The 14145-nt window shown below is 35.5% G+C and overlaps 1 protein-coding gene across 1 annotated transcript in view; it reads left to right on the top strand.

Annotated features, from left to right (window-relative positions):
• The window catches only part of RAPGEF6 (Rap guanine nucleotide exchange factor 6), a 134833-nt gene that overhangs the window by 49053 nt on the left and 71635 nt on the right, over positions 1–14145 (top strand). Inside the window, 5 exon segments of the mRNA XM_017847862.1 lie at positions 676–853; positions 3024–3160; positions 5779–5937; positions 6525–6677; positions 12689–12853. Of these exon segments, the coding sequence (XP_017703351.1) occupies positions 676–853; positions 3024–3160; positions 5779–5937; positions 6525–6677; positions 12689–12853 (792 nt within the window).

Raw genomic sequence — 14145 nt, 5'->3', positions numbered from 1 at the left:
TTAAAATATGTGAGACTAATACGTTTCCAAATTGTAGTTGTAAGTATAAGGTCATTTTATAGAGTGATTCAAAAATCACAGCTCTTTGCACACTTTTAGATCCAACAGTAAAGTATTGGGAAATGAAAAGTATTTGTTCAGTCCTTTACAATGGGTCTATTTTAGTGCATTTTAGTACTATTCTCTACCTTACTTTAAACTTCTGTTCTAATTTATGTGGTTACCTACCCTACTAAGCCTAAGCCTCTGTGATGAAAGAACATTATCTTCTTCACAACACCCAGCATAGACTAATAGGTACTCATAAGGTGATTGTTAGTAAACTTTTTCTTTCCTGTACTTCATGTTTTAGTAAACTTTGTACTTTTAAGAAATGCAAGTGTTTGGTGGAAAACAGATATTAATACATTTAGTGATGTTTGAGTCTCCTGACCATTTTACATTTACTGACGTTGATTTATCACCTAGTTGTCACATTGTGGAAAGATGAGCCTGTAAATTTGGGACAGAAAGAAACCTTTTATAAATATGTATCATTTTATTGTATCCTTGATGCAGCATACAGCGTTGCCCAAATCTTATATTTTGTAGGAATTGGTAGTTTTGATTAATTCAGACTGTGACTTACAGTATTTTTAACATGAAATGGTAAGTGATCAAGATTTCTTTTGATAGGCTACAGAGAGTGAGGTAGGAGATGTAGATTTGACACGTCTTCCAGAAGGACCTGTTGATTCTGAGGATGACGAAGAGGAAGATGAAGAGATTGATCGAACAGATCCATTGCAGGGGCGAGATCTTGTTCGAGAATGTCTTGAAAAAGAGCCTGCAGACAAAACTGATGATGACATTGGTAAGAAATACATGTGTTCACAGTAAGAATTTGTAGCTTAATTTATATGGTCACCTATTGGTGCATAACAAATTATTCTAAAACTTAATAAATGTATGTTGTGTTAAGCCATTATCTTAGAATTTTTGTGAGTCAGAAATTTAGGAGCACCTTAGCTGGGTGGTTCTGGCTTGGTATCTCTCATGAGATTGTAGTCAGAATTGGCAGAGGACTGCAGCCATCCAGGTTTTCCCTGGTCTGAGCTGTAGAATCTGTGTCCAGGATAGCTATTCAAATGGCCTTTGGTGCATGACCTTCAGTTCCTCTTCATGTGGGCCTCTCATAGGCTGCTTAATTGTCCTTACAACATACTTAGGGGGAACTTAGGCTTACCCCTAAGTAAGTAATTCGTGGGAGAATAAGGCAAATGGCACAGTGTTTTTTATTATCTGTATTCAAGAGTAATGCATCATCACTTCTGCTAAATTCTGTTTGTTACACCAGGTAACTCTGATACAGTATAGAATGTGTCTGTACAAGGACATGACTATCAGGAGGCAGGGATCACTGGGAGCCATCTTTGAGGTTGGCTGCCACAATATATAAAATAAAAGCTTTGCATTAAACTGATTTTTCCCCTGATGTCTATAAGACATTTAAAGCACAATCATACTACAGTGTTCGGTGTCTGTGAATTTGCTTTTTGAAAAACTTGCAGATTTTAAAAAATTTATATTTTATTTCCCTAGCTTAAATATGTGTATGTTATGTGTGTACTCTTTTTTTTTTTTTTTTTTTTTTTTCCTAATTTTAAAAATTGTTTTTTTATTTGTGATCCTTTTTTTTTTTTTTTTTTTTTTTGAGACAGAGTATTACTCTGTTGCCCAGGCTGGGGTGCAGTGGTGCAATCTCAGCTTACTGCAAGCTCCACCTCCCAGGTTCATGCCATTCTCCTGCCTCGGCCTCCCGAGTAGCTGAGACTACAGGCGCCCGCCACCACGCCTGGCTAATTTTTTGTATTTTTAGTAGCAGTGGGGTTTCACTGTGTTAGCCAGAAGGTCTCGATCTCCTGACCTTGTGATCCGCCCGCCTCAGTCTCCCAAAGTGCTGGGATTACAGGCATGAGCCAGCGCGTCTGGCCATGTGTACTGTTAAAACATTATAAATTTTTGTATGTAATTTTTTATAAAACTAGTTACCCTACTTTAGTTGGGAAGTTGAATAATACTAAAGATATTAATGTTATCTTTAAGAAGCAAAGATTGCTTAGTGTCAAATATATATTGTTAGGATTTAATTAAGATTTTTTTCTTAGATTGCATGGTTATAATAGCTACCATTCCAATTAGAAGATGCTGCTACTATTAAAAATCATTTATGTGAGTGAAGATCAATGTATTTGAACATTCCTTGCCATTCTAAAGATATAATACAGTTAAATAACCTGCAGTGTGGTCTCATGTTATGAATATTATCTGGACAGAAATTGAAAGTGCAATTTTACTGATAAAGATTTGTATACTATACTATTTTCATAAAACTTTTAAAAAATCAAAATATAGTTAATTCCTATTTTCTATGGGTATGTAGCACCTTATAGTTATTCTTAATCTCTTTGCCGTCTGCTTATATGTATTTCTTCCTTATATTTATATCTTCCTTACACATATATCCATACCAGGGAGTGGCCTGAGGCACTCATAAACATTTGTTGGTTAAAGAGAGTTACCTAGACAAATCTTGAGCTAGAATTCACATTTATTATCCCTGTTTTGATTACTTTTTGGTATTTGTTAATGGCATTTTAAAATACTTTTGTTTAACAAGAACTAGACAAAAGACTTTTTCACTAACCTGTTAGATCAAAGGCCATAACTAAACCCATGGAGTGGCTAGGAATATTAGGTACACTCTCCACTTTCATCTGAACCTGTGTAGTCCTTGTTCTCTCTGGAGGTTGTGAATTCTGGTATCTTTCAGTATGCCCAGGTTTATACGTGAGTCTGAATATATGTATAAATCAAATAATTGATTTTAAAAATCAACAGTCAAATAGTACCTTAATTTCTCTACTTTAGCTACATAAATTTATAAGTTGATTGTGAAATTGAGAATTGAATTCTAGATTTCATTGTATTTTTAAGGTATAGTCCTCGATGGTCTTTATACCAGAATTTCCGTTTTCTTATAGAACAACTGCTGGAGTTTATGCACCAGCTCCCTGCTTTTGCAAACATGACCATGTCTGTAAGGAGAGAACTCTGTTCAGTGATGATTTTTGAAGTGGTAGAGCAGGCTGGAGCTATTATTCTTGAAGATGGGCAAGAGGTACGTCAATAAATAAATTATATACATTTATTATGGATACTAACTTTTAAAATAATTTAATTTCCATAAACTTGTCCTGATTTTTGAGTCTTGATATTTGAAATTTATACAAATGTTTTAAATGAATGCCAAGTTTGAGGTAGTTATAATTTCCGAAGAGATTTTTGTTTTTGCTTTGCCCTAATTTTAAATTTACTCACAGTAGACTTTGCACAAAGTCAGTGCTCCGTAAATAATATTCAATGAACCAGATGTTTTTACTTGTCAAATACATTGTAATTTAAATAGATTAAATAGATTTAAAATATTCTTAAATATTTTTATATTTGTGTAATTATATCATTATTATTGTTTAAAATGTTTATCAAGAATTTTTCTTATTCCTTGTCTCTATTATACATTTAAAAGAAAAAGAATGAGGAAAGTGTGTTGGTACCAGTGCATCCTAGGGAACTGCTGACAGTTGAAGCATTTAGGTGACAATTCTATGTTCCAAAATGCTCGGCTGCCAGCTTGTGAATTGGAGGAAGGATGCAAAGGGACTGGAAGGTGTTATTGCCATCAGGAAGTGCTTCATTATTTTTCTTATCAAATGCACTCATTTGATGAATGCTGAGATACGGGTAAATGAACATTGTCTTCTAGTGGGAATGTAAATTGATACAGCATTTCCGGAAAATTATTTTAAAATTCTTAGCATGGTCCTCCAAGTATTCACAGCTGCTAACCTGTTATTCCACTTCTGAGTGTCTAATCTGAGGACATATGTAGAACTCAAAGAGTTATTTCAAAAGGTGTTCATTACAGTACATTTATAATATAAATTATATACTTATATACTCTATAAGTAAGTTATATATAACTACAGAATTTTTATACTATAATATATAATTATATTACATTGTATTATATATTATAATATTACATGTATTTTATATATATAATATTACATGTATTTTATTATATATATAAAAGTAAAAATTGGACATAACCAAAACATCCAGTGTTAAGGCAGTGGTTAAATTATTATATAGCATATAGCTGTAGGTTATAATATATAGGTATTCAAATTATTTTAAAATTATTTGATAGAATATCTTTGAGGATCCCTGTCTTCAGGCTCTGTTTACATATTTTCTCCCCGTATCCTAGAAAACATCTATCATAGAGGATGGACTCCCCCGAAAAGTTTGATGAACAAATGAATATAGTATTTATTTTTTAAGCAGAATATTGTAAATATTTCAGTAATATAAAATATATACGTAAGAGAGAAATAAACTTTAAACAACTGTTTATGGTGGGATTTTAAGTAACTTTTATTTTCTACAAGGTTTTGCATTCTCTAAATTTTCCACAGTTGTATAAGCAAAAATTTGTCATATGCCTACCTTGTGCCAGATACTGTTCTAGATATGGGGATATAGTGGTGAAAAAGCCAGATGCACTCCCTGTCCTCCAGTAGCTTAATCCACAAGTTGTGTAGTGAGTATATCTTATTTTTAAAATAATAAAGTATAATTTTGAAAAAAAACCTTATTGCCATTGATTACCCTTCAGAACTAATCATCTTGATTTCCCTTAAATCACATTAAAACGATTGAAGGTTCAGGCTTATAAGAGGATTTGATATTAAAGGAGAATAAGTGGTCTTTCACTGATAGATAGTAGACCTTTAAAATACATCTTCTTTGGGCCAGGTACAGTGGCTCATGCCTGTAGTCCCAGCACCTCAAGAGGCCTAGGTGGAAGGATAACCAGGAATTCAAGACCAGCCTGGGGAACATAGCAAGATCCTGTCTCTATTAAAAAATAAATTGACCAAGCATGGTGGTGGACACCTGTAGTCCCAGCTATTCAGAAGGCTGAGGCAGGAGGATCACTTGATTCCAAGAATTGAAGCTACAGTGAGCTATAATCATACCACTGCACTCCAACCTGGACAACAGAGCAAGATCCCATCTCATAAATAAATAAATAAATAAATAAATAAATAAATAAATAACTTCCTTCTTAGAGCATTAAATATTTCCATATAAATGAAGGCATTATTTTCTTAACAGCAGAAATTTTGAATCTTTTGTTAGATATGCCTTAAAATTCAGGCTTTTAACTAGTCTTCCTGAAATAATCATTAGCTATCTATTTTTTTTCTTAAATGTTTGCTTTTTGCCAGGCACTATTCTAAGCACAGTGGATGTATTAACTCATTTAACGTAATAGTTCTGTGATAATTTCCTTACGACCATTGTAGCAGTAGAGAAACTGAGGCCCAGAGAGGTTAAATAATTTACCCAAAGTCATTCAGCTAGTTAGTGGCATGGTATGGATTAATATCCCAAGAGTTTGTGCTTTTGAACATTATGCTATTTTGTCTCAGAGAATCTGGTCAATTATGACAGTTCTTGTTTGGTGACTAAAAGAAGAAAGAGTAAAAATAAACTTTTAGTAGTTTGCATAGACTCAAAGCATAGGGTGTTACAGAGTATTTAGTAATATAACCAGATCCTCGTTTTCCTTTTAAATTATTCAAGTTATATATATTGTTAGATTCTTTTCAAAGTTAATATGTAACTACCTTTTAAAAAAGATTCATAAAATCTTTGTTTTCTCTATAGCTTGACTCATGGTATGTTATTTTAAATGGCACTGTGGAAATCAGTCATCCAGATGGAAAAGTTGAAAATTTGTTTATGGGAAATAGTTTTGGAATTACTCCCACTCTGGATAAGCAGTACATGCATGGAATTGTCAGGACTAAAGTAGATGATTGTCAGGTAAGATTGGGATCTCCTTGGTCAAGTCTTCTTGCTTGTCTGTTGATTTAAAGTAGCTCAGCCTGTTTTGTCTTCCTCAAAAGAAAATAGCTTTATTTGAGAATTAGGAGTTTCAATAGCTCACAGTTAATAAAGGAAACTAGATTTTGTATCTGCCTCACATATTTGTGGCATTTAACAAGCTATAAATTTTCAAAAGAGATACACCAAATAAGTGCTGGTTTGTTACATTTCTATTTGATATTAGCCAGCTCAGAGTCCTTTATTTAAAAAAATAGAGGAAAGAAATAGGAACTTCTGAGTTGTTTGTTTCTAACTTACTCCTGCTTCATGTTTTCTTTACATAGTGTCAGTTTTAAGAGAAGTAGTTCACTTCTCCTTTTAAAGAGCAAAATTCAAACAGATTAGACTTCTTTAGTCTCTTCATATGTGAATTGTTTCACCTTGATTTTTGTTAAAGATTAAAGGAATTAAGTGAAAAAGAACTAATGCCCCTAGATTTCTTACCTTTGTGCTCTGCTTTGGTACATAGTGATATATTTATGTACTGTAGGTTCATTAATTGTCCCCATGTTGTTCTTGGACAGTTTGTCTGCATAGCCCAACAAGATTATTGGAGAATTTTAAACCATGTGGAAAAAAATACCCATAAAGTTGAGGAAGAGGGAGAAATTGTTATGGTACATGAGCATCGAGAACTAGACCGGAGTGGAACCAGGAAAGGACACATTGTAATCAAGGTGGGTGTTTTTACTTATTATTCTAGTCACTGATAGAATAAAGCTTTCGTCTTGTTTTAAACTTTTTTAAGTAGTGCAAGATAATTCATTAACACTTTGGAATCTAACTTAAATGTTGACTCTCTGTCTTTTCTAAATTTTTTTTTTTTGAGATGGAGTCTCGCTCTGTCACCCAGGCTGGAGTGCAGTGGCACAATCTCAGCTCACTACAACCTCCGCCTCCCAGGTTCAAGCGATTCTTCTGTCTCAGCCTCCTGAGTAGCTGAGATTACAGGCATGCACCACCACGCCTGGCTAATTTTAGTAGAATGGGGTTTCACCATCTTGGCCAGGCTGGTCTTGAACTCCTGACCCTGTGATCCTCCCACCTCGGCCTCCCAAAATGCTGGGATTACAGGTTTGAGCCACCATGCCTGACCTCTAAGATGGTTTTTACACATTTTAATGATGAAAGATGACTTATTACCATTTAATATCAGAGTAGGTAGGGTATTATTTTAGAATATAGTGGTCAGAGTTTTCCTTTTGAAACTTAATACTGTATGCCACTGCGAGTGGGAGTCAGTTTCATCAAAGCCCGCAATATTTAGAAACAAAACAGAAAATCTAAGGACCAGCTATAAAAGTGGAAGTAATCCTAGGTTAAGATGCAGAGTGCTTCTGGATCTCTGTGGCACTGAAATATGCATTAACTTCTCTGTACCTCACTTTTCTTATCTGAATATGGAGGTAATTCAAGACTTTATTAGGGCTAAATGAGGTAAATCAAAAGCCTTAGCACAATTGTAGAGTCTGAGTATTAACCCCCATACTGTTTTCTCCTCTGTAAGTTCTGCCCTCTCTTAATGTTTACCTTCTCTCCTCCTTGTCTCTTTAAAGACTTGGATATAAACTGAACAATTATAGTTGAAAGAGGAGAAAGAAACACATAACTGTTTCTCTTTTCAAGCTAGTCTTGGCAAAATTACTGCCACTATTAATTGCAGATGAAGCAGTTTGCTTAATAATATGAGGGAGTTAAGTCAGAGAGATAATTTGAAATCTGATGTCATACTACTTCCCTTAGAGTCAGGCTGTTCCTCAGAGATCTTTCTTTTCCTAAACGGATGAGTGTAAGCTTTGTATGTAGAAATGATTAACATATTGGTGGAATGCCATAGGCTTACACATACACTTTTCATTTTAATTCATTTTATCTTTTTGTAAGGACTCATGTGTTTCAGTAACTTGTTTCTAAACAATTTCAAACTTACAGAAAAGTTTCTAGAACAGTAGAGAGATCTGTCATTGATTCCTCAACTGTTAATATTTTCACCGCATTTGCTCCATTATCAGTCTTTTTCTGAACCATTTGAGAGCAGTCTGCAAATGTGATGCCTCATCACTCCTAAATATCTGGTTTATTTCCTAAAAACAAGGACACTTTCTGACATAAACACCATAGAATCCTTCAGTTAGGAAGTAAACATTGCTAAAATAAAACCATTCAGGGCCGGGCATGGTGGCTCACGCCTGTAATCCCAGCACTTTGGGAGGCCGAGGTAGACGGATCACTTGAGGTCAGGAATTCAAGACCAGCCTGGCCAACATGGTGAAACCCCATTTCTACTAAAAATAACAAAATTAGCCAGGCATGGTGGTGGCCGCCTGTAATCCCAGCTACTTGGGAGGCTGAAGCAGGAGAATTGCTTGGACCCAGGAGGCGGAGGTTGGAGTGAGCCGAGATCACACCATTGCACTCTAGCCTGGGTGACAGAGGGAAACTGTCTCAAAAACAAACTAACTAACTAACTAACAAAAAACAGACTCAGTCCAGAAACCCTATTTAGATTTTCACCAGCTATCCCAATAATAACTTATTTCTGGTCTGGAATGTTGTCCAAGAACACAGTTGCATTTAGTTGTCATGTCACTTCAGTCTATACAAGTTCCTCAATCCTTCACTGTTGTTAATATCCTTAGCAGTTTTAAAGAATACGGATCTTACATCCTGTAGTATTACCCTCCACCTGGATCTTTCCAGTATTTCCTCATGACCAGATAGATTCAAGTCGTGCTTTCCTGGCAGGAGTTCACAAAACTCAGAGGGCACACAATGTCAACCCGTTGTCCTACCAGTGGTGAAGTTAGCCATGATTACCTGATCAAGTTGGTGTCTGTCTGCCCAGTTTCTTCAGTGTGAAGTCATCATTTTACCCTTTGTAACTGATAAATATTTGGTGGAGAGATGTTCTGACAGTATCAAAATACTAACCTCAGACTTTTAGCTTATGTATAGTATGCACTGAGTACAAACTTCTGTTCACCACTTTTTACTTCCATTACTATTCTTGTCTGAAATGGTGATTTTAAAAATAATTTCTCGTGCATTAACTCATTTTATTGTAGGAATGAACTGTCTATTCTTCATTAATTTATTTGTATTGGTATAAACTTATGTTACCATTATTATTATTCTAATCCTCAAATTGTCCCAGATTTTAGGTAGTGGGACTCTTAAACCGACTCCTGTATTTTTTGACGTATCCCCATCATTTGAGCACGTCTGTATAATCTGGCAAATAATAAGGCTCATCGTTAACTTAACTGTACCAGCTCTGTAATTAGCCATGTCTCAAGAAGACCCTGGATCTTTCTAATCAAATGTAGTATTTATAAACCAGGATCTGGGCATTCACTGTATTAATTGCTACTGAAGTGTCATTGCTTTTATTAGAGTCTTTCATCAGAGCTAAAAAATATATGTATGTATTTGTTATAAACACATACACATCTATAATTTTATATATATATTAAACAACCATGAGTTACAATTCCACTACTACCTGTACTTCCAGTTCCAGTACCAGCACCACAGTTTTCTGTAGTCTTTTCCCTTCTATATTTGTAAATACCTTCTTCAACAGTGCCTCTTGTTATACCCTGTATATTATTTGCTCATTGGAAGCAGTTTCTACCATGCCAGTATAACACCACCAGCCGTCTCTTCTGCTTGCTACCTCTGTGCACCCTGTCTCCCAGCATCCTACCTTCTAATATGTTTTACAATAGATTTTGAACACTGTGTTGATTTTTTTAAATGAAAGTTCAGAACATTGAAAATATTTGAACATAAATTTGCCATGAGTTTATACACACCTTAAAATAAATGTTTCCAGATTCTGATTGCATGATGATGGGTTGCTTTTGTGACAAAAATATTGAAAATGTATTATTTTTACTGTACCACAATCTTCACATTCAGATTTAATTGCAAATCATAACCATCTTTTGCTCATAGAAGGATTGATCATTTGGGGTTTTTTTTGTTTTTTTGTTTTTTGTTTTTTGAGACAAAGTCTCGCTCTATCACCCAGGCTGGAGTGCAGTGTGGCACGATCTTGGCTCACTGCAATCTTTGCCTCCCAGGTTCAGGCAACTCTTGTGCCTCAGTCTCCCAGGTAGCTGTGACCACAGGCGCATGCCATCACTCACAGCTGTTTTTGTTTGTTTGTTTGTTTTTGTATTTTTAGTAGAGGTGGGGTTTTGCCATTTTGGCCAGACTGATCTCTGACTCCTGACCTCCAGTGATCCTCAGGTCAAGGCCAGGCATGGTGCCTCAGACATGTAATCCCAGCACTTGGGGAGGCCAAGGTGGGCTCCCAAAGTGCTGGGATTACAGGTGTAAGCCACCGCACTTGGCCTTGACTTTCTGTTTACACGTAATCACCCAGAAAGCAGTTATTACTTTTCATTTCATTCTTTTCTTCATTCAGTTCATTTCTTCATTCATTCAGCAACACTGACTTTATGGTACTCTATGCCAGGCCCTGTGTGAGATCTGGGAGATACTAATATATACTTAGATTCTGCCATCAGTGAACTCACAGTCTTTCGAGAAAGACAGGCGATAGTTTCAGCATAACTTGATAAATCTCAAGATGGAAGAGCAAGAGAGACATAAAAAGAGGGATCTAAATTATGCTAAAAGAAATAGCAAGGAGCAGGTATAGGGAGGAAGGGTGGCCCAGACAGAGAAATATGCATGTGCTTTATAAAACTGCATAATATATTTAAGAAAAAGCAGGGAATTTGAATGGCTGGGATCAAGGGCATTTTGAGGTAAGATAGATTTTAGTCTAAAGAGATAAGGGCTTATCTTTAAATAAAATTTAGAATGTGTGACCTAGTCTCTATAGGGACCCTGCCTCTGTGATTTTGCCTTCAGAGTAATGGCCTCTTTAACATGTTGATCAGTTTCCATCCCTCACTCAGCTATTCTAGGAAATGGAATTAAGTGGCCCTAAACCAGAATTGGCCTAAATAATAAAACAATTTGGTACTCTTAGGCTTAGGATGTTTTGGAGGATAGGAGAATAGGAATGACTTATGATTTTCTTATCACTTGAGGAGGTTGTTTCTGACTTCCTTCTAGAGAAACAATTTTCATACCTTATTTTTAATAAATAAAATAGGGGCAGGCACAGTGGCTCACGCCTGTAATCCCAGCACTTTGGGAGGCCATGGAGGGTGGATCACGAGGTCAGGAGTTCAAGACCAGCCTGACCAACATGGTGAAACCCTGTCTCTACTAAAAACACAAAAATTAGCCGGGCATGGTGGTGCACGCCTGTAATCACAGCTACTCAGGAGGCTGAGGCAGGAGAACTGCTTGAACCCAGAAGGCAGAGGTTGCAGTGAGCTGAGATCACGCAGCTGCACTCCAGCCTGGGCAACAGAGCCAGAGAATGTCTCAAAAATAAATAAATAAAAATAAACTACCTTTTAATAAATAAGGTACCTTTTATTTTAATAAATTCTTAAAGAACATTGTTAGTATTAATGTATGTTTACCATACAGTTATTCTAATGGATGAATGCAACAAATCGAAGGTTGGGTGTTATGGGTAATGGTTTTTATATCAGGCTTAACATCTTGTTTGTTTCTGTATTTGTTCTTGTGCCAACCTTTGAAAAAACTACAAAGGGTAGTAAACATTGGTTCAGAAGCTCAAAGAAGAGCAGTATGGAAATGTTGGTTTATATTCTTTCTTTTTGAGACAAAGTCTCGCTCTTGTGGCCCAAGCTGGAGTGCAATGGCACGATCTCAGCTCGCTGCAACCTCCACCTCCCAGGTTCAAGCAATTCTCCTGCCTCACCCTCCTGAGTAGCTGGGATTACAGGTGCCCACCACCACACCCAGCCAATTTTTGTATTTTTAGTAGAGACGGGATTTCACCAGGTTGGCCAGGCTGGTCTTGAACTCTGGATCTCAGGTGATCCAGCTGCCTCTGCCTCCCAAAGTGCTAGGATTACAGGCATCAGCCACACTGCACCTGACCTGTTTATATTCTTTTATAAGGTTGGAAATAAGCATTTAAAACTCCGAATTAATTTCAAAAGTGTCTGTAGAACTTCTGGTTCCTCTCAATATGGTGACCTAGCATGGAGAGGAAAGTGTATGAGAGGAACTGTAGAAAAGGAAACATTTATTCTGGGAAGTACCAATAATAATACAGGCTCTCTTGAACTGGTGTGTTCTTCCTACAGCCTGGTCAGAAAAGATTTTTGAGGTGGATTAAATTTGGAGAAAAGCTTTCTTTTTTCTTTCTTTCTTCTCTTTCATTCCTTTCTTTTTTCTTTCTTTCTTTAGTTTAACTTTCACCTCTTTTGTTGCCTTGAGACAGTAAGTGCATGCCCTGGTTGTAGGAGAAGTGGCAGTAACAGCCCACACCAGGGCTAAGTTAGTGAAGTTCAGAGGTCCTGCTATGATGAAATACCAGTGAAAACAGCTTCAGCTGAGTGAGTGATGTTGGCTATCTATTTCTCTGCCTTTTCTGTCTCTCAGCCTCTGGATGCTGGTGGATTACAATTAAGTTTGGATTCCAGTTCTCCCAGTGCTAAGGCTTTAAGGGCGAAACTCTACTTTGACGATTTGTCTAATGAAGTAGCTGCAAAGGGGAGTAATCAATAGTAGTTCTTTGGTTCTTGGGTCATTTATTTTCTAATCCTTCCTATCCTTGGATTTTTAGGCAACACCTGAGCGTCTCATAATGCATTTAATAGAAGAACATTCTATCGTGGATCCAACTTATATAGAAGATTTTCTATTAACTTATAGGACATTTCTTGAAAGTCCTTTGGATGTTGGGATCAAACTATTGGAATGGTTTAAGATCGACAGCTTAAGAGATAAGGTTGGTTTTATAAAGGGAATGAAAGTGATTTTAACCTGAAATTTTATTCATGAAACTTTTATAGTTGATAGATTACATGTTTATTATGATATTAAGATTCAGCACACCTAAAAAAATTAGTGAACCTGAAAGACATTCTCTGCTTACTTTTATGACAGAATAGCATGTTAAAAGTGGACGAGAGCCTTAAAAGGCAAAAAGTGAAATAAAGCTCTGGTATAGCTATAAGTTCGGGAAACATAATAGTTACGTGAGAGTATTTTAGAATTTTACCAAAATATTTGATTGTTTCCGGAGATCAATAAAACAAGCGGATTTAATATTTTAAAAAGAATATTCATCAAATACATTTTTTCAAGAGGGCAGATTGCTTTTAAGTTTCAAAATGGGAATATATTTATTTTCTTGAGTTAATTTATAATTATTTGAAAACAATTTATCAAACCCTAATATATCTTGTGACTTATTTAAATCTACCTTTTGAATTTTTTTATATTAAATATTGTTCATTATTTTAAATTATCTTCATGGGATATGTTTGTACATTTAATTAAAAGACTAGTGATACCTCCACAAATTGGTAAGAAATAAGTTATTTCAAGAAAATAAAAGTAGGATCATAATTGCCTGGTGTGTCTTTTTGAGTTATATTTTAAAGGAAGTAAACTGGTTGCAGGTAGACTGCAGAATTATGTAGGAGACTAATAGCTAAAACTACAGGCTTGCACACCTCTCACACTTTTTCTTAGAATTAAATATATTTACTTTGGTTGCCAAAAAAATAAAGGTGTGCTTTGGGAATGAACAAAAATATGATTTAGTAATAATTATCCATATGCAAAAGAGTGAAAATGGATTGTTACTTTATACTGTAAACAAAAATGTACTCAAAATGGATCAGAGACAGAAGAGCTAAAACTATAATGCCTTAAAAGAGAAGATACGGGTAGATTATCATGGCCTTGGATTTGGTGATGGTTTCTCAAATATGAAAACACGACACCCAAGCACAAGCAACAAAAGAAAAAATAGATAATTGGACTTTGTCAAAATTAAAATTATTTTTGCATCAAAGGACACTGTCAAGAAAGATAAGACATTGCACAGAATAAGAGAAAATTATATATCTGATAAAGGTTTAATATCCAAAATATTTTACAACTCAACAACGAAAAGACAGCACAATTTAAACATGGAGCAAGGACTTGCACAGACATTTCTCCAAAGAAGATATGTAAATGGCCAATAGGCACATGACAAAGATGTTCAATATCTTTTGTTTGTTTGTTTGT

The sequence above is a fragment of the Rhinopithecus bieti genome, unplaced genomic scaffold (genome assembly GCF_001698545.2).
Source record: "Rhinopithecus bieti isolate Rb0 unplaced genomic scaffold, ASM169854v2 scaffold_28846, whole genome shotgun sequence".
NCBI classification, from domain to species: Eukaryota; Metazoa; Chordata; class Mammalia; order Primates; family Cercopithecidae; genus Rhinopithecus; species Rhinopithecus bieti.
This window is presented reverse-complemented; position numbering and strand designations above follow the sequence as displayed.